Consider the following 24044-nt stretch of genomic DNA (forward strand, 5'->3'; position numbering starts at 1 on the left):
CTGCAATGTTATATAACCAAACTGTTCTCAAGGTTCAGTTAAACCACACAAATACAGCCGGTGAAAGGGATCTAGATTTCCAAGTGAAATCGTTTCAGTTTTGCAAAGTTGGTGACGGAGCTTAAACAGTTCCGCAGGGCCTGCAATAAGGAGCTCTTCCGCCAGGCATTTGGTTGAGACCAGGCACAACCAACAGCGAATGAAGGGCCCCCGCTCCCCCCCCTTCCTCCCAGAACTCCACCAGAGCGCTCTGGACCTGTTGTGGTATTGCAATGTTGCATCGTTATACTATTTATTATATTGTTATACTGTTATACTGTTATACTGTTATTAATTACTGTATGTTTTTAACAAAGACTGTTTCATGTATTGTTGATTAGTTTAATGTAAACTGCCCTGAGCCTTCGGGGAGGGCGGTATATAAATCTAAAAAATAAAATAAAAATAAATGAATTGGATAGGGTATTATTAGAATTACAGTTTCATTATTGTTATATTGTATTGTCATGTTGTGAGCCAGCTTGACCTCCATTCTGGGGGTGGGATGGGATAATCTATTTGATCAAAGAGCACCATGTTTTGCTGGGATTGCTCCATGGGATTGTGATCCTGTGTGGCCAGAGGTTACAGTCAAGAATGCAAATTCCAGTTTTGGAAATTTGTGGATTGAGGAGGGGGAGGGAACTGAGTAGGAGATGTGATGCCATAGAGTCTGTTCTCCAGAGGTAGCATTTCCTCCAGGGGAACTGATCTCTATCACCTGGAAATGAGTTAGAATTCCAGGCGAACTCCAGGCTGCACCTGGAGGCTAGCCATCCTGATACCCAGAACTGTGAGTATACTCCCTCTGATTCCAGGAAGGATTACACTGGTGAGTGTCAACAGTGTTGTGATGCACTACCCACTTATACGCAGGAGCAACCCAACTTTCCTGATGTATCCAGGCTAGCTGGTCTTATCGGATCTCCCTGGTACTACAGTCAGCATGAAAACCGTGCATGTACACCACCACGGTGGTTCCTTATACCTAGAGTTGCCAGCTCTGCGTCGGTTAGAATTCCTCACTCTTCATGGTAACAACATTACTGGCATCTTCAGTTTGGTGTACTGGTTAGGAGTGTGGACCTCTAATCTGGCAAGCCGGGTTCGATTCTGCACTCCGCCACATGCAGCCAGCTGCATGAACTTGGTCACAGCGCTGATAAAGCTGTTCTGACCGAGCTACTTCTTCTTCAATATGCCACACTTCTTCTTCTTCTTGAATAACCAATAAGATTATATGTCAGAAGAAGAAAAAAACCTTTATTCAACAGCTGTGGAATAAGTGAATACCGCCCAAATCACCATACAGAAGCTCTGGCAGGGCCTCATGGGATTTGTAGTCCATGGACATCTGGAGACCAACAATTTGGCCACCCCAGCGATATATCATCCTTGCTCAGCCTATCTCGACAATAACTGGAAGTCCCCTGCCCAGTTTGGATCTTGTTCCCAACTAGCCTGTCTCAGGAACTTCCACCCACCCTGCGCCCCAGTAACAGATGGCCGCCTCCCTTGAAAGGGGCTCCCACTCCCGGAAGCTTCTGCTGGAATTCATTTCGTTAGCCTTCGAACAAGGGCTCCCCTTCCCAGCAGGAGCTCGCACAGTGCCCACGGACTACAATTCCCACAAGCCCCTGTCAGCATCGCCAACCGGCAGGTGCTCATGGGAGTTGTCGTCTGCGGACCTCTGGGGCACCGCCGCCGCCCGAAGGCTTCCGCCGTCACGTGACGCGCGAGGAACAATTCCCCCTCCTTCTCTAACGGTGACCTCTGCTTAGCCGCTCCTCCCGGCGTGTCTCTGTGGTAGCTCGCTGCGGGGGAGCTTCCGGCGGGGACCGGAAGTGGTCCTGAGGCGCTTTCGGGCAGTCCGCTCGTAGCGAGACTCGCCGGTGCTGCGGCGGCCTCTGCCTCCTTCGCGCGGGCTCCCCCTCTCGTTCTCCTTGCCTCCGTCCCCCCTTCGCGTCTTGCCTCCCCCCACCCCTTGACCTTCCCCATCCCTCTGGGTGCCCCGGGGCCGCCTCTCAGCTGGACAGCACAGGTGAGCGCGGGGTCCCCTTCTGTCCCCCCCCCCAACACACTCCCGGCGGGAGGGGGCGGGGAAAGCGGGAAGGGCTGGAAATGGGGGGAGGGTGTTCGTTTTCAGATTTCTAAACCGCCTTCCCCCCTGCCCCGGGGGCTCAGGGCGGTTTACAACATATCCATCCAGATTGGAAAAATTTAACGGGATGATGGGATGAGGTTGGCTTTAAAAATAGCTAACTGTATAAGGTAGGGATGGCCAAACTTGTGTTTGGACGACAATTGCCATGAGCCCCTGCCAGCACCATGCTGGTCGGAGCTCATGGACATCTGGAGAGCTACGATTTGGCCATCCCTGCTATGTACCATCTGGATGTTATTGTTTATGTGGGGAGGCGAATTATTGTTGATGGGCTGGGGTAGAGGGAAAGCAAAGCATTTGGGGGGGGGCATTGATGATATAAAATAACGGTCTGAATTGCTTTTCTCCATGTCTTTGTGTTAATTAGGTGTGTGTGTGTTTTTTACTCCCTTACCTTGAGTGTCTGTGGGACAGGCATCTTTCGTAAATGTAATGCATGCAATTTGAACGGATAGCGGATGTGAAGGAAATCTAGAGGAGGCAAATGTGTGTTTGATATGAATCAATGTTGAGCTAGCCATTTTAGATTTAAGCAGGCTTGTTTTCCCGGAAGACTCCTTCAGAAAAAAAAAATCCTGGAAGTCTTTGAATACAGAGGAGTTAATGCTCTAAGAAACTTGTTCTGCGAAGAAAGGAGAAGACTAGGGTAATTAGCGCAAAGGAGGGTTGCCAGTTAGCTCCAAGCCTGCAGGGCAGCAATGAACTTCTAACCCGCAACTACATATTCTTTCTGCTGTGATAATAAAAGGATCCTTGCCTTTGACAGCTTGGGAAATGTGGGGGTGTGTTCTAGAGGCCATATGGATAATTTTTTTTTGCCCAAGTAAATATTAAAATGAAGAGGTGGCTGTTGCAGTTGCTTTTCCTTTCTGAAAATGATAGCCGGCAGTGCTCTACCTTCTAAGCGGAACAATATGGCAATATTATTATCCCCTTATTGCACATGAGATCTGGGAGATAGTGGTTTACTTAAGACCAGTTGGGGATTGCATGGCAAGTGTCATATCTGTCTAGAATCTTTCTGGTTCATTGCTCAGACTCCTCCCTCCTCCCAATATGCCACACTAGCTGTTGCTGACGCTTTGATCTTCTGGTGTGAAATTTTCCTAGAACAAATTGCTAGTGCTAATTGCTTGAGAGAAGCAGCTTCCCCACTGAACCTGCAAAATTGGAATGAATTTTCTTTGATCGTCCTAGAAGCTATGATTTTAAGGGAAAAACATTTGTGTACTTACATGCTCACTTGCTCTTGGATGTCATCTAGTGAAATGTACAGTCAAGGCTAAAGGCAAACATGAGCATGAGATGCAATACAACCAACTGATTGAATTCCTCCTCATGTTTTGTGAGGCAGCCTTATATATGTGTGACTAAGGAAAATAAATTAGATACATTCATGCAGAATATGTCTCTGGGTTACTGGCCAAAATCCAACATCTGTGTCGAGAGATGGTACATCCTGGCTATCAGGCCTGGTTTGGCAGCATCACTGGGCTTATTAAGGAAACGTACGGAAGCAAGGTTGCAAAAAATGTCAGTTCTGCTTTTTAGTGAACATGGCTAGCATGCCAGTTCATCATGATTTGTTGCTTGACTATAGGAACCCTTGAGTATAAATGTGAAGCTGCTTCATATAAGCTCTCCTAGTTAAGTTTTTACCTGATTTCTTTACTGGCCATCTGATAGAACACTCAGGGTCATTTGAGTGCTGCCAGGTTGAAATGGCAAGTGATGCCTGTGTTCTCCAGGAGGCAAAACTGACAGTGCTGGAGTGGCTAATTTACGTTAGGTATATGATGTTTTTCTTCTTTGTGGATGAACAGTTTTCAGTGGGCACTGTTGACCACTCTTTTATTGGCATCGTATATTTGCTTTGTACCTGCAGAACCTTCATTGGATGTAGTTCAGTGCTCTGCTTGACATGTGCCTTACAGTTTAGAGGCTGTCGGTTTATTTTCATCATTTATAGCCCATCATTCTTGCACAGACTGAGTCACAGGTGCTTTGAGTAGCTGATTGGTAAGAATATATTTGTGTTCATATCAGTAGTTGTCAGCCAGTGATTGAAGCAAGCCTTTTCATCGCTTGCTGTTACCTGAAAAGCACCAGCAGTACTAAATCCCTTGTCATTTGAGTGAAAGTCATTGTGTATTCATATTAATAAGCAGCATCTCTCTTTGGCTTGGTCAGACCTTGTCAAATCTTTAGGAGCCAGACTTTCAGCCTTCAATGCTTCACATGCAAATGGCCACGTTTTCTAATGATTGCTTGCACAAGTACTAATCCGAACACCTTTCCTAGTTCATCATATTTTATTATTGTTTTGGTGGACATGTTGTATACAAATAAAGGGTAATACTTGTTATTACCACCATGACAGAATTCAGTCCAAGAGATCAACTAGAGCAGGGGTAGTCAACCTGTGGTCCTCCAGATGCTCATGGACTACAATTCCCATGAGCCCCTGTCAGCAAACACTGGCATGGGCTCATGGAAATTGTAGTCCATGAACATCTGGAGGACCACAGGTTGACTACCCCTGAACTAGAGTTTTGGTATCTGATGAATGGACTCATGAAAGCTCAGACCCTCAAAAATCTAAGGAGCTACTGGACTGGATTCTAGCTGCCCTACTGTAGACCAAGTATCCTCTGAAACAACAAAAAGTTAACCTGTACCTTAAGTATAAAACATCTATTTTGAAGAGTAGCAGAAATGTTTTTTTGGGAAACCGTAGTAGAACCCAGAGATTACAAATATGCTCAAGGGGCTCTTGAGACCATCACAAAGCCATTTTCAAGATATCTCTTCAGGACTCCAGTTTCCATTTTTTAGGTGTGTTAATGTATTATGAATATTATACATGGCACCTTTTCATCCCACAAATACCTGTCCTGTCCTTGGCAATCATGGTGGGGCAGAGCTTTTGGAAGCTAGCAGTCCTCCTTCAGTTAAAGATACAGAGGGGGAGTGAACCAGTGTTGTCAGGTGCAGCAGCAGCCAAACTGAAAGACAGTAAGAGAACAGGACTTTTTCTAATGAGGGTGCAAATAAGAGAGGTTTCATTTGTTAAAGGAGTAAATAAACAGGTAAATAGCTGAAGACATCTTAAATCAGTTGTACATTTAAGGCACAGACGCTGTCCAAATATTCACTAGGGCTTTTGCGTTACTTAGGTGACTAGGCAACATCAACAGCAACTGAAAATCCAGTCAACAAAATTGCTTGTTGAAGATAATGACATACAAACAAGCTGGTCATATTAGTTGTGATCTAAAGTGCATGCATTTTGTGCCTGCTCAGTACTACTAGCCCATACCATCCTGAATTATTTATTTGTTCCATCTTTTTTGCTGAGGCTCAAGGCAGATTTTTCCATAGCACAGGCACCTTTTCAGCCCCACATCATCTTACCTTAACTTTGTGAGTTGAGTTGGGCTTGGGTACGTGTGACTGATGGGAGAGTTACTAAGATAGCTTTATAGCTGAGCAGTTATGCGAGTTCAGGTTTTTCCAGCCTGAGTCTTGTTGGCTTTTGAGTGGTAAAATTGAAATATTGTTGTTCCGCCTACTTAATGGCGTATTGGTTAGGAGCGTGGACTTCTAATCTGGCAAGCCAGGTTTGATTTCCCGCTCCTCCACATGCAGCCAGCTGGGTGACCTTGGGCTTGCCACAGCACTGATAAAGCTATTCTGACCAAGTAGTAATATCAGGGCTTTCTCAGCCTCACCCACCTCACAGGGTGTCTGTTGTGGGGAGAGGAAAGGGAAGGTGATTGTAAACCACCTTGAGACTCCTGGTAGAGAAAAGCATCAACTGAATCTGCTATGGAAATGCATATTAATATTTCAGTGTCAAAATCAAACAGGCTAGGCACACCTGTTCTAGTAATCCTTATAGTGTTGCTTAGATTTATACATTTTGTTTGTGCTTAATCACATTTCCGATTTGATACATGGCCACTCTTTTAACCACTCTTGGAAATGTTGTATGTTTCAAAATGGAAATTTTCTACTCTTCTAAAGCATTTCATTAGGATTTTCATAATATTATAATGCTAAATTCATACAGTAAATACTAAAATTGAAGCATTGTTTGAGTAGGGAGCCTGCCTGCACAGAACTCTGTTCGTCTGCCACAAAGTCAGTCTTGTACTGTGCCAGTCCTAGCTAGTTTTACCTAGGGCACCATGTTATTCAGTCACATCCCATGAAGCGGGCAGGGCTCCCTTGGAAAGTCGATGGAAACTACCCATATCCGTGTCACTTTGGATATGTGCAGCGGTTTTCCTATGTCAGTTTTGCCAGGGTTCATGTTTTGTAGCTTTTTAGCAAAGAGAGAGGGGGGCTATTTTACAAAAATCCAATTTATAATTCTTATAAAGCAGTGCATGTTTTACATTTTATTAACTGAGTCCCAATTACCTGATGTCTCAAGCTTGCAAGAATTTGCACAGGATTGTAATTTTTGCATTCAAGTGTAGGCTTTTGTTTTTTTTAGTCACATGTGCTCTAGTTTCTGCTTGCAGCTGCTCCAAAATCCCTTATTTTTTTCTCCAACTGGCAAGATTATGGCAGTGAAGGGACCTGGTTTGCTTATAAAAGAAAAAATGTATGGATTAACCAAATGGGAATTTAAGCCCAGTTCTCATTGGGATAATATGTATCTTCAGTGTACTATATTAGTCTTGATGATTCGGGGCTACCAAGAATGAAAACGTCTCCCTGCTCCCTCCCAATCCCTTTACATAGAAATCTAAATACAAGGAAGGGAAGTTTTTAGCTTAGCTTTCCCGCTGACATGTTCACATTGTACAAAGGGTTTTGTCTTGGGAGACAGCATTTTGTATCTACAATCTGAAATGGTAACCTCAAGATGTAGACCTTGGACTCATCACAGTCTCCCAGCCCAACCCACCTCACAAAGTTGTTGTGAGGACTCAGAGAGAAGAGCCATGTCATAAGCTGCTTTGGGCCCTGATTATGGAGAAAATTGGAATATAAAATACAAGTTTTAAAAGGGCGCAACACCTGTCTAATACTTTCCAGTGGTCCAGGATAAAGGCAGTCATGACAAGGTCATTAATTAAAGTTTTCCCATCTTTGCTGTCTTTGTGAGTAACCTCTAACAATGCGCTTTTGAGTGTTTTGAAGTACGAACCACTGCCCTTCTTCATAATCTTGTGCTGCTATTAGAAGTTAAATTTCACAGTGGTTGTTGGACTAGAACCGAAAGGAAGATATTTTTTGAGTTTCCTAACGTCTCACGAAGTTGCGTTATTCCATTTCCTTTTGAAAGCCTTCCTTTGTAATAAGAGAACTTAACGGTGGTTAAAATCTGCCTTCAAAATTAAGCCGCCGTGGAATGGAACGGGCTGGAGATTTGGCTGAGGCATTTATATCCGATCTACCATCCTCTCTCCTCTAATCTGTAAGCCATTTTAAATGAACAAATGAGGAAGCGTACTGCTTTAGTCATTCCTTCCACATCCTGAAACGCTAAAATGGTCTCTGCCTTTCAGAGGCATATAGTCCCTAGGGATTTTTTCCCCCTTCCGTTACACAACCTGTCTTGATTGTTAAACATCAGAAAAGCTAGCAGATACCAGCGATTGCTGGATTAGGTGATTTAGCTGGGAGATTGTAACATCATTGCTTGAACTTTGATGTTCATTACTCACGTTCCGTTGTAGCTCATTACTGCAAAACCGCAATTTATTTTATATTTCTTTCCAAAAGGTGATATCTGTTGCCTAAAGCTAGACTTCATGCACGTCATTGTACTTATACAACATATAAAATATGTTCTTAGATAAATTGGAATAACTGTATTGAAAAGGTATATATAACCAGTTAATTTTGCATTAATGTTGTGTGGAACATGGCATTTCTTTTACACCTGGTGCATGTAGACATGTTAGCATGTAAGCTTTCTGTGGTAAATGTCTTTTTTCCCCCTCATGGAAGCAATGGATCATAGTAAAACTTTGCTTATATGTGCCCCCAAGTTCTTTTGTGTTTCAGCAGATTAGACGTAGGTACTCAAATGTGTTGTAACTTCTGTTGCAGTCGATAAAGACATATTCGCAGTGCAGTCCTTAAAAATGGTTCCCTAGGAGTAAGTTTGGTTGAAAATATCTGAGTGAGGTTCTGATTAGACTTGCGTAGAGTGCTGAGGAGGTAGATTGGACTTGACCACTTCAGATCGCAGATTGGAAAATTGCTCTGTGTTGGTTTTTCACAGGGAGAAAGGAAGAAGATAGACTGTTTCCCTGGTTGTGTTTACTTTTTGCATGGAATTGTCTTTATGTAATGGAGCATTCAAAGCCAGAATTCCTTACCTGCAGCCAGGAGTATAACAGTCCATTCTACAGTTTCGGGGGCTCTGCCAGGCCTCATTCTAAAATAATTCTGCTGGTGTTAAGAGTGTATCTTCCTTAGTATAATTGCCACTGGAATAAGTAAAATTTGCTTTCAAGTAAGTATGCTGATGTGATGTTATAAGTGTACCTAGCTACTTTGGAGTTTTTGAATTTTTAAAGTGAGGAGAGTAATTGCAAACAGCAAAATGTGTATTGTGCAAATTCTCCCTCTGAGGGGGCAGGGACATCCTTTAGGTGATTTCCACCATTCCATCAGGGAGGCAGGACTTCTTCCTGCTTGTGCTCAGTGGGAGTCACCCAAGCTCAGTTCATTTCCTGCCTCGCATAGGGAGACAGCTAGTCAGGCAGTGGGCAGCCCTTCTTTATATTCTAACCTATTTCTATTATATTTCTGTTGTAATCTGAATTCTTTCTTAAGACTTTTATAGCTGGTGGAACACTATTATTATAGTTGCTCTTCACTCCAGCCGCCCTGAACAAAGGGAGACAAGCTGGTAGAGGCACACTCTCCAAATGAGAGCAGGCGGCCACTACAAGCCCCTGATGGGCAGGTGGCAACCCAGGCATGCAGAGCTGCAATTCAGAAGGCGTTCTCCTTTCGGAGATGGATTTGCATGCCCCAATAACTGGGGGAGAGATGGCAAAATCGGCGGGCGCGTTCTCTAGGACTGTCCCTTACCTGACCGACGAGGAGGCTTCCCAGTCAGCAGTGAAACATTTCAGGAGAGACAGGGTGGCACGGGGAGCTTCTAAAAAGCTACTGAGAAAGACAGTGGCCATTTTAAAGACTTGGGAGGCACGCAGCAGCAAAAAGTCTCGCAAGATTGATTCAGAGGAGGATGACACATTAAGCACCTCCGGGCACAAGGGAATGTCTAATGATTTAATTAATTATGAGAATGGTGAGATCTGAACTGAATGCAAAAAGTAGCCCCCAAAGCCCGTAATGATGTGGGGGTTGGACGAAGCAGATTGCCATGTCTTGGCTGCAGCCAGGAGAGTGCAGCAGAAGAACACCAGGGGAGATCCTGGAGAAATAAAGCAGCCCAAAAGCATGTTGACTATAGCCCCTCCAGAGACAGTACACATTCTGATGGGAAGGGGTCCTCCAAAGAAAACCTGGAGTTCTATCCTGGAGGAAACTGTAGAGAAAATGATACTTCCAGAACTTAAGCGCTTTTCCAAGCCTGATAATTATCAATACTTGTTGGAAAGGTGCAATAGAATTTCGATGCCTTCCACCAGACAGGTTGGGGAAGTCTCCACAACCATAGTCAAAAGAAATAGAATTGTAGCAACACAATTGGCTATAAATCATTTACTACAAATTCAGGCCATGGAAAAAGTGCCTTAGGCAGAAAGAAAACAATTGAGTATAGTCCATACATTATTTGGAAGACAGTGTTAGATCTGAAGTATTAGATAAATTCATAAAAACAAGATGGACATAATGGAAACGTTAAGATCCATAACAGACATCGTACAAAGAGGAGACCTGACGTCTGTACATGTAAAGGAAGCGTATATCAATACCTGAGGGTCTGTGTGCAATAAGAATACAAGGTTCTTTCATTCAATGGCCCCAAGAATTTTCTAAAAGATGGATTAGTTCCGGTAGCCATGCTAAGAGGAATGGAAGTACATCTGTACGCTTATTTGGGTGTCTTCTTAATAAGAACGCCTTCTGTAGACAGGGCATGGAACAACACAGTACTCATGATGAAAATATTCAGGAGTTTGTATTTGTGATAAATGGCTCAAAGAGTTCATTGGAACCAGCACACAAGATAGAATACTTAGGAGTGTAAAAGGATGCAAACAACAGTAGACAGTACATTCAATGAGAAGCACAGCAACTAATGCCACCTTAATCAAGAGAACTTCAATAGAAGAAATTTGTAATGCGGCTACATGGTCCTCAATCTTGAAGTTGATTAGTCATTACAAGATACATTCCTACAGTGTAGCACAAGCAACATCTGGTAGGAAATTACTACAGCAGATAGAGCAAGACCAAGTAAATGATCCCGGAAGACAGGACACAGCTTGGGGGGGGGGGTCCCAGAGGATGTCCTCTCCCTCTCAGAGGGAGAACGACGATGGGATACTTACCATGAAGAGTCCTTCTCCTCTGAAGGGAAAAAGAGGACATCCTCCTCACTCCCACATCATCATTAACAACAACAACAAAATAAAAAAAATCAGCATCATCTGGAGAACCTGAAGATGAGTGGATGAACAATCACTTGGGTCTGCCATAGTTATCAGTGATATTTTGCTGATTCCTTCTATTTTTCTTCTTGTTGTTACACTATGTTGTATAGTTAACAGTGTGATAGTTACGTTATAGAAGCTGTTGGGAGTTCCTGAACTGAGTTTGGGTGACTCCCACCAAGCACAAACAGGAAGAAGAATTTGAATAAGTCCTGCCTCCCTGATGGAGCGGTGGAAATCACCCAGAGGATGTCCTCTTTTTCACCTCAGAGGAGAAGGACTTTTCATGGTAAGTATCCAGTGGTTGTTCGCACTTATGCAGTTCTTGTGACCTTTAGTTTGGATGAAAACAAGAGAATTAAAGTACAGGTGGCAGTTTTTGCATGCTTCGAGTATAATAAACTTTAAAACTCTTTTTGACTGGTTTTTGTATTGTTTTACTAATCATTATTTAATATGGTTTTCATAGGATTTTTAACATGACACTGATATACTGGACAGGTAATTTCCATTGTTTTTGAAAACCTAATCCAATAGAGTAAATCCAGGTAATTGACAGGAATGAGCATCTGTGTGTCTCCTTGTAGCATCATTTCACCAAGGGCATATTCCATTAATTCCACGTTATTAATTAAGTTTTTAAGAATGTTGTGGTGAAATGTGCTATTGATTCCAACCAAAATAAAAATCACTTTTACATTTGGGAGAAGTGATTTATGGCTAAAATTTTCAAAAGGGTGGTAGTGTTTTCCTTTATATGTCAAACATTGCCTCTTCTTCTTTCCCCTTAAATAAAAAAGGTTAAGACTTCTATTTTCCTAGGGAAGTGGCTTGTGGGTAGATTTAAAATAATGCCAAACACATTCAGGGCTGCTTTGCACATGATGTTTTTCCCACATTAGCGTTCTGATGTGCGCTTGTAACAACTTGCACATTCGCTGTGGCTTCACATATGATAATTTATGTGGGGCTTCCATATGGATTCTTCGTGTGGGAGGATTGTCACGTGCCAGCTGTCCTTGGAGATTGATCCTGCTTGTTCTATCTCTCCTCCTTCCCTGTGCATTTGCTTGCTTGCTGCTGCTTCCAGTGTAAGGTATATCTTTCTGCAAGATCTTGGGAAGGCTTGCATGCAATGTGTGAGTTTCCTTAAATGATGCATGAAAATGCCGATGCATGAAAATGTGCAAGAGAAAATTTTAGTATAATGAAACGCAGAATGATGATGTCCAGCTGACTAAACTGTCGGTATTTTGTGAATGAATCACTTTTCTCTAGTTGTCGAGTCCCATTAATGTTAGGTTTCAGCAATGTTTAAAATGCATTTTGCCATTTTTTTTTTTAGTTTTATATTTTTATTGTTTGGAGATTATCCCTGTGGAGTTCAGGGTGGCATACTTGACTCTCCTTCTAGCTATTTTATTCTCACAAGCAGCCCTAATGCGGTGAGTAATGTTGAATAAGAGTGTCAGACCGAAAGAAGATGAGTTTGTACCCTGCTTTTGACTACTTAAAGGAGACTCAAAATGGCTTACAATTTCCGTTCCCTTCCTCTCCTCACAGTAGACACCCCGTGAGGTAGCTGAGAGAGCTCTATCGCTGAAAGAGCTCTATGAACTGTGAGTAGCCCAAGGTCACCCAACTGGCTGGATGTAGAGGAAGAACGGAGAATCAAACCTAGCTCACCAGATCAGAAGCTGCCGATCTTAACTACTACACCGAGCTGGCTTACCAGTTTGTGTTTTTGTCTAAATTATATATTTAAAACCTCATTAGGTTTGTATTTTTGTGTGTTTCGTATAGTGCCAGCTGATGGATGGCTTCAAGGTTGCCTTTCAGTTCACTTGAGCAGAAGAGCACCTAGGGCAGACTTTCTCAACCAGGGTTTTGTGAAACCCTGGGGCAATCGTTGCTGGCTCTGGAAGGGTTTCCCGAATGGGTGGGAGTTAATTGTTTTACATATATTTTAAATAGTTGTTAAACATTTATTGGGAGATATGACTACATATGGTCATGTCAACTCCCACCCAAAATGTCCGATGATGGGCCGGAAAGAGGTGGGGAGGGGGCTGTGGGTGGCTATGCTTCCAAACCACATTCTGCTTGATTGTGCCACTTCTGGGGTTTCTCAAAGCCAGAAGGATGTTTCAGGGGTTTCTCAACAGTAAAAAAGTTGAGAAAGGCAGACTGAGGGATTGGATCCAAAGGCGCACTTCTGTTCATGTGAACTGAAAGGCAATTCTGAAGCCAGCCATAGGACTATGCAAAAATAAAAGCCCAGTTGTCTTTAAGAATCATGTGTTAGACACAAATGGAAGTTGCTTGATGTCTGTCACTCTGGCTCAACTTAATCTTCTCCATTGAGGCTGCTTGGTGAGAATCAAATGGGCGGGGATGCCATTTGCTTCACAAATAATTGTAGATGGAATGATTTTAAATAGGGGGCACTCACGTTATTACTTCCAAGTTTTTGGAACTGAGCTTGTATCATGTTGATTCTGATCCCAGCTTTAGAATCATAGAGTTGGAAGGACCTACTGGGTCATCTAGTCCAACCTCCTGCACCATGCAGGACACCCACAACCCTCTCGCTGACAGTGTAACCTGCCACCCCCTTGAATCTTCACAGGGTCAGCCTCTCCGTCACATCTATCTAGCCTCTGTTTTAAAATTTCCAAAGATGGAGAACCCACCACCTCCCGAGGAAGCCTATTCCACTGAGAAACCACTCTGTGAGGAATTTCTTCCTGATGTTTAGACAGAATTTCTTTTGAATTAATTTCATCCCATTAGATCTGGTCTGGCTTTCCAGGGCAAGAGAGAACAACTCTGCTCCATCTTCTATATTGCAGCCTTTTAACTACTTAAAAATGGCTATCAGATCCTCTCTCAGTCATCTCCTCTCCAGGCTAAACAGACTAAGCTCCCTCAACCTTTCCTCATACGTCTTGCTTTCTTTTTGTTGTGCTCACGAAGAATAGCAGAGGGCCCTTAACCGGGGTGAAAGTTGCTCCCTCGATGCTGCAAAATGACATAAATAATTAGCAAAAGAGCCGATGAATGTTTGTGTTGGGAACACATTGCAAATTGTGGATATAATAGGTGCTTAGGTTTATAACGACAGAGGTAACGGAAAATGAAGGGAATGCAGTTTCCTGTTTCCTCAAAGCAGAAGCTTTAAGGAGAGTTCAGTGGAAGTATTTTAGCAACTATCTACTGTTAGCCACCGTGCACCAGTTACGGGAGTGACGTGGTATAAATTAAATAATAATAATAATAAATAAATAACAGAGTCAGCACAGGGAGACATTTGCTCCCATGAAGCAAGCATAATTCACTTTGTGTAAAGCAGATATTCTCATAAGAGACTTCTCCCAAAGTGCCATGATTTGGCAGCCATTTGGAAATGGCAGTTGGCTCGTAGACTGCCCACAGAAGCAGCTTCAGGGGCTTGAAAGAAATGACCTTTGCTGATATTTGTGTAGCAAGAGGAGAGCCATCTGCAGCTCTTTAATTATTGCGATTGAACAAAGCCCAATTGATTTTTTCTCTGTATTGATTTCAGGTGCCCGCCCCCACTCACACACGTGTCCCTGACCGTATATTTGATAATGTACATTAAAAAAAAGCCCTCTAGCTCTTATTAGTTTAAACTGTGGTCTTCTCATTCCTACTTTACTTTAAAGCATTTTGGATGGTTAGAGATTGCACCCTTCTTTCCTTACTTTATTTGTACTGCCAAACACTGGATCTTTTTCTTGGTCTGTCATTACAGTTCTGGAACTTGATTCTGGAAATTACTGTTGCTTCCTGTCTATACGTTGACATCCTTTTGATCTTAATTTTAAAACAAAGGTATCAATGAAGTTCCCGTGATGGGTAGAGTCATAGAGTTGGAACGGACCTCCAGGGTAATCCAGGCAACCCTGCTGCATAATGCAACAACTCACAACTACCTGCCTACCCACAGTGACCCCAATTTCATGCCCAAGTTATCAAAAAATCTCCAGAATCCAGCCTGGCCTGGAGGGAATTCACCTACCATCCCACAGTGGCAATCAGCAATTCCCTGGGTATGCAAGGAAGGGCCACAGGAGACAAGCATTAACACATCCCTTCCTGCCCACCTACTCACAATCTGCCTAAGTTCATAAAATCAGAATTTCTGTCAGATGACTAGTCTCTGCTTAAAAACGTCCAAAGAAGGATAACCCACCACCTCCCAAGGAAGGTAAAATTAGGGCCATTTCCTGAAGATTGAAATCTTGATTATTTTGAACAAAAAGCTTTCTTCCCTATATGATGCAAGTCCATGCGGCAGTAGGCACACCCTAGCGGAAGAGGTCTGTTGTTTGAAGATACCATTTCTAAGGTGGTATCTGTCTCCTGCTGGCTTTGTAAGTACTTGGTGAATTGGAGTTACTTTTTAAATCAATTGAACAATTTCTAACCCATAAATCATGTAGGGTAAAGAAACATGGTAACTCTAGTGAACATGGATGTTGGAAAAAAAACTATCTGGGAATACTGCTGATTAAACTGGCTCATGTATAATAACAACAACAAAAAATAGAGTGATGGTTGTTCATTTAGTCTGAGGAAGAGTGCTTGCACTCGAAAGTTCACGCCTTGAATAAATCTTTGTTGGTCTTAAAGGTGCTATTGGACTCTATTTTTGTTGTACTACTTCAGACCAACACAGCTACCCACTTCCATCTGGCTCATGTATGTGAGTCTTGGATACAATGCATTTTCTTCACTGATTTTCAGTAAATGTGGTCTCATAGAATCCTAGAGTTGGAAGGGGCCATCCAGGCCATCTAGTCCAACCCCCTGCACTGTACAGGATCAGCCTGAAGCATCCAGGATAAGTATCTGTCCAGCTGCCACTTGAGGACTGCCAGTGAGGGGGAGCTCATCACATTCTTAGGCAGCCCATTCCACTGCTGAACTCCTCTGAGGAGAGAAAAACGGTTCATGCATGGTGACAGTGGTTGAAGTCTACTGTCTGGTAATTTAGATGCACTTCACACTAGTATTATAATAGTAAAGTCTGAGGTTGCATCTCATTAATGTGAAAGAGTCAGAGTTTAAAAGATGCAACATTGACAAATTGTTTTTCTTTGCATAGATAGAACGAGGTACCAAAAAGATCCCACGTTCTGTGAATGAACGCATTCTGGAAAATTAAGCCAAATGATATTTAGACGTTTGAGTCTAAATATTTCACTTGGCATTGCCCTTCAAACATCATCTTCCTGTATTTCCAGCTGGGTTTGACGCTGCATGTGTTACAATGGGCGTTTGGTTGTTTCCTGGAGGCATTTCAGGATGTTCGCTGGGTTTGGAAAGCACTGAGTAGGTGTAAAGGGGATTAAATTGTTTTCTTTATTGAATGGCTTTGCTAGTTAGCAATTCATGGGGGACTGTGTAATGTAATAATTCTGCTGTTTTAAGGTGCATTCATTTGCAATTAAAGACAACATCTGGTTTGCTTACAGAATGAATTACGGTGCTAATCTTAATTCAAAGCAGATCCCTCCCTCACCCCACCCCCCCAAAGCCCTTAAAATAATTCAAGAACTCATTAGGCCTAAATGTTTCCATTCCAGTTAATAGTTCTAAGAGTAGCTGGTTATAAAAGCCAAATGGTGATATTTAATACTTGGTTTTTAGTTTATCTTAGGAGCTTCTGGGAAGTTATTTTTTGAAGTAATGCCCACAGAAAGTGGAAGCTGTGCCACTGCACGCCAAGCGAAGCAGAAACGCAAATCTCACAGTCTCTCGATCCGAAGAACCAACAGTTCTGAGCAAGAGCGGTCAGGATTGCAGAGAGAGATGCTGGAAGGCCAGGTAAATTTGACCGGACTGGAGAGTGTTTTTTGCTTTGAGGACAAGGTTTCTTTATTAATATATCAGGTCCGGTTACCATTACATTACCTTGATAACATTCTGTCAAGCAATAAGACTAATCCCATATCTCCAGTTTTTGTGTGTGTGCATGTGTGTGCACGCATGTGTATGTTGATGCTGAATGGAAGAGTGCCTGTTCAAGTTAGGAAGGGCAAATGACTATGGGGAACATCTTAATCCTTGTTTAAGGATTGTGACCCTTCCCTTTGTTTAACCTCACTGCCCTCCTCTTGACCGATTATGCACTGGGAACTTTACTGCCCCAGCTCCCATGCAGGAGCACAAATCGAGGCTGGATGAGGTGCACCAGGCCAAATGCTGCCCCGTGTGGGTGCAGGAAGAGGTAGAGCAACCTGCCACGACTAAAACTCCAGCCTGCAGCCCGGCATGAAACCTCCAGTGCATAAACGGTCCTTTAGAGACATTCAGGCAGAAAGAGAAGGGTTCAGTCCTAGTTTTGAGTTTCACACTTGAGCTGAGAATGGAGTCACAACATCCCATGTCCAAATCCAGCACATAGCTTGTTGTGTTGTTTATTTGTAATACTGGGCTCAGAGCTAGCAGACCAACTTGACTCCCCTCTGAAACCATCTTTTAGTTAGGAGTGCTGACTTCTAATCTGGTGAGCCGGGTTGGATTCCCTGCTCCTCCACATGCAGCCGGGTGGGTGACCTTGGGCTTGCCACAGCACTGATAGAGCTGTTCTGACCAAGCAGGAATATCAGAGCTCTCTCAGCCTCGCCTCCCTCACAGGGTGTCTGTTGTGAGAAGAGGAAAGGGAAGGCGAATGGAAGCCACTTTGAGACTCCTTCTGGTAGAGAAAAGCAGCATATAAAAACCAACTCTTCTTCTAGGAAAGACATGAGTGTTAGATCTGGTATCTCACCAGTAACTGAAATCATAAAAAAAAATATCTTTGAATAATTTGGGAGTTGTAGTCTGCTACTTACATTGCTTTGTATGTAACTTATGAAACTTATGCTGTCAGACTCTGAATAAATGAAGGTGGCAATCGGTCTGCCTAGTCTAAGAATAACTTGCAAGGGAAAACCCCCTGGCTAATTTTGCTGTGTGCGATTCTTTGCCACTTCGGATTGAAATGGAAATAGTACTGAAGGCAATGCGAAATAGAAAGGAGTGCAGGGCCCAGAGGAGCTCTGCTCCGGAACTTGCCTCTCTGTCTCTATCCTTTTTTCACTTGTTCTTGTGTGGGTCCTGGTTCTTTTCAACAGTACCATTGATTGGGACAGTCATGTTTCCAGAGTGACTTTTACAACCGTCCTTTGATCCTGTGTGGTCATTGAGGGTTAGGGGTGTGTGTTGATTTTTATGCTCCTGAAGCACAAACAGCCTATCAGAGTAGTGTTTTTCAAAATGAAAACATTTCCGAATGGGCACGTAGCAGGGTTTGTGCACAAAAAAGTTGTCAGAACTTCACTATAATTTTGATATGTGATCTTTTCCTCCCCTCTAGGATTCCAAACTGCCGACATCGGTCAGGAATACACTTCTGGATCTCTTTGGCCAAATAGAAAGAGAATTTGAGAACCTCTACATTGAAAACCTTGAATGTGAGTTGAGTTTTGCATATCTTATGGGGTGGGGAGGCCAAGTGGTGTAATATCATATTATACTGCTGGTGTAATATCTTAGATCAGGAAAGATTTTTTGAGGGAGTTTTGATCCAGAACTTTATTCTGGGCCTTTCATGAAGATAGCTTCAGGAGGCAGCCATATTGGTCTCCTAGCTTTGAGTCCAGTAGTACCTTAGGAGCCACTAAGATTTTCAGGGCATAAGCTTTCAAGAACCAAAGCTCCTTTGACCTGATTAGCTTTGAGTTTTGAAAATATCTTGCTGCCCAAGATTGTCCCCCCCTCAAAACTCTTGTCCTACTGCAGACCAGCATGGTTACCATCTGAAACAAATCTCTCTTTATCGAATACAGTCAGATCTATATTTCCTTGTATCCCAGTCAGAAGGTGGGAGTGGTGTTCCAAAGAAATGCAGAGGTACAGCCTGTCTTCATCTTGAAGCAGCAGCTTGACTTTCTCCTTTGGGGAAGATCTTGGGTAGGCGTTCAAAATTGTCTGAATAAAGTTACATCTGATGGCATCATAAATGGGGCAGAAGAGAAGCACATGTTCGTCTGACTCTATCCATCCGCTGGCACAAGGACAGAGTCGCTGAGCAAGGTTTCTTTTTTTTTTTTTTGTAACGCCCCTCCAACAAAGCTGTAGATACAGCTGAGCATCTCGCTTGGGCAAAGGCTCATCTATGGGTGTTAAGTTCTAGGTCTGACAGATATGGGGCTGGAACAAGCTTGCAAGGTGTTATTGTAATTGACGCTGAGCCGCTAAAGGAGTATGAACCATTATATGTCCCGTATCCTGGCTGTCTCTGTCTACAAGGCATACTTGCCTTACATCCCCTTTGTTAATAGTATCTTATGCCTCTGTATAGCGCTGTTTTTTTAAAAGAGGCAGAGCATTCAGGTCGTTATTAACCTTCCATGTTGAGTTTCCGATTTTATTAGACAATGGCAGTTTTAAGCTACAGAGTACCCATTGTCTGATGAAATTTGGAACAAGAAATAATACCAAAAGATGCACGTAGGCTTTCCATAACAACATTTAAGCACGGCTGCTAGTGTGGTAGAAGGACAGCACAGAAACTGAATATATAACGAAGGAATGCATGCTTGCCAAACAGCGCATGCATCAGCGTCCACATGAGACAGTGCCGTGGTTCTTACTCATTACGTGATGTACTCGTTCAAGCTTGCTACTCCCGAGTATAAATGTTCTTTCTACATGGCAGTAATATGACAAAGCTCTAATGGTATGTTCATTGTCTCTGAGACGGAGGGAATTGAAGGCAGAGATAAGCTCTCTGGTGGGCTGACTGTGGGAAATCCTTCCTGATTTTAAGTTGTTCTGATAGCTCTTTCCATCATTACCAGCCTTTTCAGAAACCTGACTTGAAAGCAAATTCCTCGTAGCCACGTGAATTTTTAAAAGCGGGGGTTTGGAGGCTATTGTTGACAAAACTTTAAAACAGTTGATACAGAGTACACAGATAACCATAAAGGAGATGTAAACTCGGGGGGGGGGGGTCACAAACCTGTATATAAGCTGGAGCTTGCAGAGTCGAGTCTTTGCAAATGCTGCAGAAAAACTGGGATGGTTAATGTAAATGCTGTGACAACATACTTACCGTCTGCATTAACATGACGTTTTATGCCACTGCTAGTACGTAGAGAGATTGATACACTTAATGAGCGCTTAGCAGCCGAAGGCCAAACCATTGATGGAGCAGAACTCAGCAAGGGACAGCTGAAAACAAAAGGTATGTTGACAAACACGCCTTTCATAAATTTTTTGAGCTCATGATGTAATAGAAGGGTATGGACATCAATGCCAGAGTTAGCAAATGACTAAGTTTCTTTTTGAACTCTTCCTTTCAATTTATCTGTCTCAACAGCCAGTCATAGTACCAGTCAGCTCTCTCAGAAATTAAAGACTACTTACAAGGCATCTACCAGCAAGGTATGAAGCACATCTTGAACCTTTCTGTTCCCTTCAGTATTGACTTGACCAAGCTGATTGGCAGCTTTATGTTAAGTACTGTCTACTTATATGCATTCTCTCAAGGCTCCTGGGGTGACGAGCATCTACGTTTTTATCCAGTACTTCAAGATGCATTAATGAAGGTGTTATTAAACAATTATGTATTTCTAAAGGATGTTTGACACAAGGGAAAACCACCACAGTTCGTTAGCAGGGCTCCTTAGCAGTCCTTAATGAGCAGTCAGCAGGCCGGGAGGCCCTCATCAGCAGGCCCAGCCTAGCAGGCAAAGAGGCTCTCGTTAGCAAGCCCTTTGCCCAGGGCCTCTCCCCTTACTTGCTGCTGGCTCTAGGCACTGAGGCGTCTGAGAGCAAAGAGGCTAAAGTCCAGGGACGGAGGGCGGGAGCTGCAGGGGCAGGGCCAATCAAGGCAAAGCTGGCTGCACCCTGATTGGCCCTATTCCAACAGCCGGACACGTCCCACCCACTAGGCTGTTTCATAAATATATAAAGGAACGACAATGGATAAGGATATCGAGTGTTCATGACATTGGCAGGGTATTACCAATTAGTGGGTAGCAAAGGCTGCATGTCATGTTTTCATGCCATTACCTTTTTGCGGGTTTTAAAACTGGGTTGGATTTTTGATCCAAACATTATTGTTCAGACATTAGATGTGGACAGAGCTAACATAGTACCTCAGTAGCCAGGATCATAAAGAAGCATGGTTAATTTCCCCATCTGTAACCATTAGTGGCTCTTAATATTTTGGAAGAGCCACTGTAGGAGGATTGGTGTTCGGGTCCCTCTCCGGCCCACATCAGTAAATGAAGGGTTTTGTGCTAGGGGCTGGCCAAACAGTGGCTCTCCAGATGTCCATGCACTACAATTCCCATGAGTCCCTGCCAGCACCATCCTGGCAGAGGCTCATGGGAATTGTAGTGCACGGACATCTGGAGAGCCACCGTTTGGCCACCCCTAGGATATCCGCAGTTCTCGGGAGGAATTTTAGCAAATGATTGCAATGCTTTACTTTGGTAATGGACTATATTTATACTTGTTCATCTCAGTTTAAGATGCTTTGACTGTGTCTTTCTGCATCTCCATCGTTGATGTGCATGTTGTAGGAGGGAAATACACACCCCTTCCATTTTTTAAAAAATTAATGTGTCTATATAATATATTAAGAACGAGCAATGTGGAGTTCATTTGTATGCAGTCTTTAAAATTAAAAAAAATGTTTTATTAACTGTGTGTTTAAATCACTGTTCTTTCAAAAGCAAGTGCTGAACACTTATCTCTTCTTACTTGCTGCATAGCGCTCAAATTCTTTCCCAGGCAAATCAGGTGGACCGCGCAACTTCAACGTGGGAAGCTGGGAAATATGGGGTGGAGACTCTTGGGTAACTGCTTTGCTTCCCAGTGTGCCAGCATGCATGCCCAGCTAAACTGTAGTGAGTGGTGGAACATGCAGAATCTCATGTGAACCAGTTTTCCCATATCTGTCAACTGTGCCCTCTTGGAAGGCCTGATGTTGCCCATTGTTAGTCCTTCCCTGTTTTTGCTTGTAGATATTAATGGAAGGCAGAAAACCGAGGTAGCTAGAGATATGTATTTCCTTCCCTTACTCCCCCTGTGCCTTTAAAAATTACTGGAAGTGAATACAGTTGCATATTCTACTTTGCAGTAACGTAAGACATGATCCCTCTTATGTTGTTATTGTCCACAAACCTATAGGGTAGGGGTGGCCAAACTGTCACTCTCCAGATGTCCATGGACTACTATTCCTACAAGCTGGCAGGGGCTCATGGGAATTGTAGTCCATGGACATCTGGGGAGCCACAATTTGGCCACCTCGGCCATAGAGATTAAGAGACCTTTGTTCTTCTCTCCTCACTCAATACAAATGTATGGGCACTCAGTAGCTGGTTGTTAAGGGGAATAGCCCCTCTTTAGAGTTACAAAGAACAGCTCTTGAAAGGGTATTATAATAATTTGTATGTTTTAAAAGCATTGGCATACCATGGGAGAGTTTGTGTCTCATGGTGTTTTTATCTACATACATGTGTACAAGCATGGGATACTATTTTAAAAAAATTTCTTCCATGTATAGTTTGCCTTTCTCGCTGAGACTCAAGTTAAAATTCAAAGTCTAGAAACCAATTCAGTCAGACAAATCCAGTAACCAGTGCAATAGGAATAAAGGTTACAGAACTGGAAAACAGTGGAAACTTAATACTGTCAAAGGTGTGAAGCTAGAAGTAGAACCTGGCAAAGTTCAGAGCTTCACAGCAGAGCACATGTTAAGCAGAGAAAGCACAATATATGGCAAAAATTATAAAGGGCTGTAAGAAATTGCCTGATACACGAGTATGTAATTCATTGAGGGGAAAACTGGGAATTCCTCTATGGAAGTTAAATGATAAAGGCTTGCTCTTAAATTGTATTGACTTCCTCTTATTGTAGCATGTTAAACTAGGCAGGTTATATCTGGCTCTTTTTTAGACATCATCCTTAACTGCTGGAGGATGCCTGCTCTGGCACTGGAAGAAGATTGTCCCTGACTGCTTTGCTCTTTAATTTTTGCTCTGTATTGGCAGTAGCACACCTTTGTCCTTGAGGCTTCTCACTAATATATATGTCTACTCTTAATGCTGATTCAAATTGGTAAACGGCTTGTTTAATATAATACCATAGAGCAGGGTGCTGTCAGGGGCTCATGGTAATTGTAGTCCATGGACATCTGGAGAACCGCAGTTTGGACACCCCTCCAACAGAGAGATGGGCTCTTGCAAGGTAATTATGCTATATTAACAGTGCGTTCCTAAGTAGAGTTAAACCCTTCTACGTCCATTGAAGTGAGGGGACTTAGAAGGCTATAACTCAGCTTAGGACTGCAGTGCAAACCTCCCTGTTTTTGCAGTGGGAAAATATAGTTCTCCATTTCACTGCAGCAGAATTAAAGGCAAGGATCCTTATCTGAATCAAATGGAAGAGTTATCTCCCCCGCCCAAAATGTGTAGAATCTAAAATTGCCCATGAGGGAAATGCCAGTTTAAGAGTCCATGAGGATGGCGGTGAGCCCATTGGCAGGTTCTCATACTAAGCACATCTTGAGGGCTGGGCCATCGGTGGCTGCTTCAGCAGTTACTTGAACTAAAGCAGGAGGTAATCAACCTGTGGTCCTCCAGATGTCCATAGACTACAATTCCCATGAGCCCCTGCCAGCGTTTGCTGGCAGGGGCTCATGGGAATTGTAGTCCACGGACATCTGGAGGACCACAGGTTGACTACCCCTGAACTTATGGATGGTGCTCGTCCTGGCAAAGGCCGGTGTCCCTCAAAGTCCAACTAGCGTAAAGATCTGGATGGATTTTTCTGGAAGTGAGCCCAACATTTAAAAGCTTTGAAACCATATATGGTCGCATCACCCAATAAATGTTTAACAATTTTAAAAAATATATTAAAAATTAATTAACTCCTACCTATTTGGGGAACTCTTCCGGGTCCATCAAGAAACCCTAGGGCAGGGGTAGTCAAACTGCGGCCCTCCAGATGTCCATGGACTACAATTCCCATGAGTGTTCTCTGGCAGGGGCTCATGGTAATTGTAGTCCTTGGACATCTGGCGGGCCGCAGTTTGAATACCCCTGCCCTAGGGTTTTGCGAAACCCCTATAGAGAAAGCCTGCTTCCGAGCCTTAATGGTATTAGCAGCCATTAAACCATTCCCCTTCTTTTTTTCTCTCCCTATTTGCATGATCCCAA

At 43.1% G+C, this 24044-nt stretch overlaps 1 protein-coding gene across 4 annotated transcripts in view; it reads left to right on the forward strand.

Annotated features, from left to right (window-relative positions):
• The first annotated feature begins 1851 nt into the window (after positions 1–1851).
• WDR37 (WD repeat domain 37) overlaps positions 1852–24044 on the forward strand; it is a 46744-nt gene continuing 24551 nt past the window's right edge. Inside the window, exons 1-7 of one of the 4 annotated variants that reach the window (XM_077304559.1) lie at positions 1852–2080; positions 11270–11301; positions 16477–16653; positions 18188–18284; positions 19964–20059; positions 20195–20259; positions 21597–21680. In XM_077304559.1, the coding sequence (XP_077160674.1) occupies positions 16516–16653; positions 18188–18284; positions 19964–20059; positions 20195–20259; positions 21597–21680 (480 nt within the window). In that variant the 5' untranslated portion in view covers positions 1852–2080; positions 11270–11301; positions 16477–16515. Of the gene's footprint in view, positions 2081–10147; positions 11302–16476; positions 16654–18187; positions 18285–19963; positions 20060–20194; positions 20260–21596; positions 21681–24044 lie in introns of those variants that run through there. The other 3 variants (XM_077304558.1, XM_077304560.1, XM_077304561.1) reach the window with 3 other exon arrangements.

Source organism: Paroedura picta, chromosome 11 (genome assembly GCF_049243985.1).
Source record: "Paroedura picta isolate Pp20150507F chromosome 11, Ppicta_v3.0, whole genome shotgun sequence".
Classification (NCBI taxonomy): Eukaryota; Metazoa; Chordata; class Lepidosauria; order Squamata; family Gekkonidae; genus Paroedura; species Paroedura picta.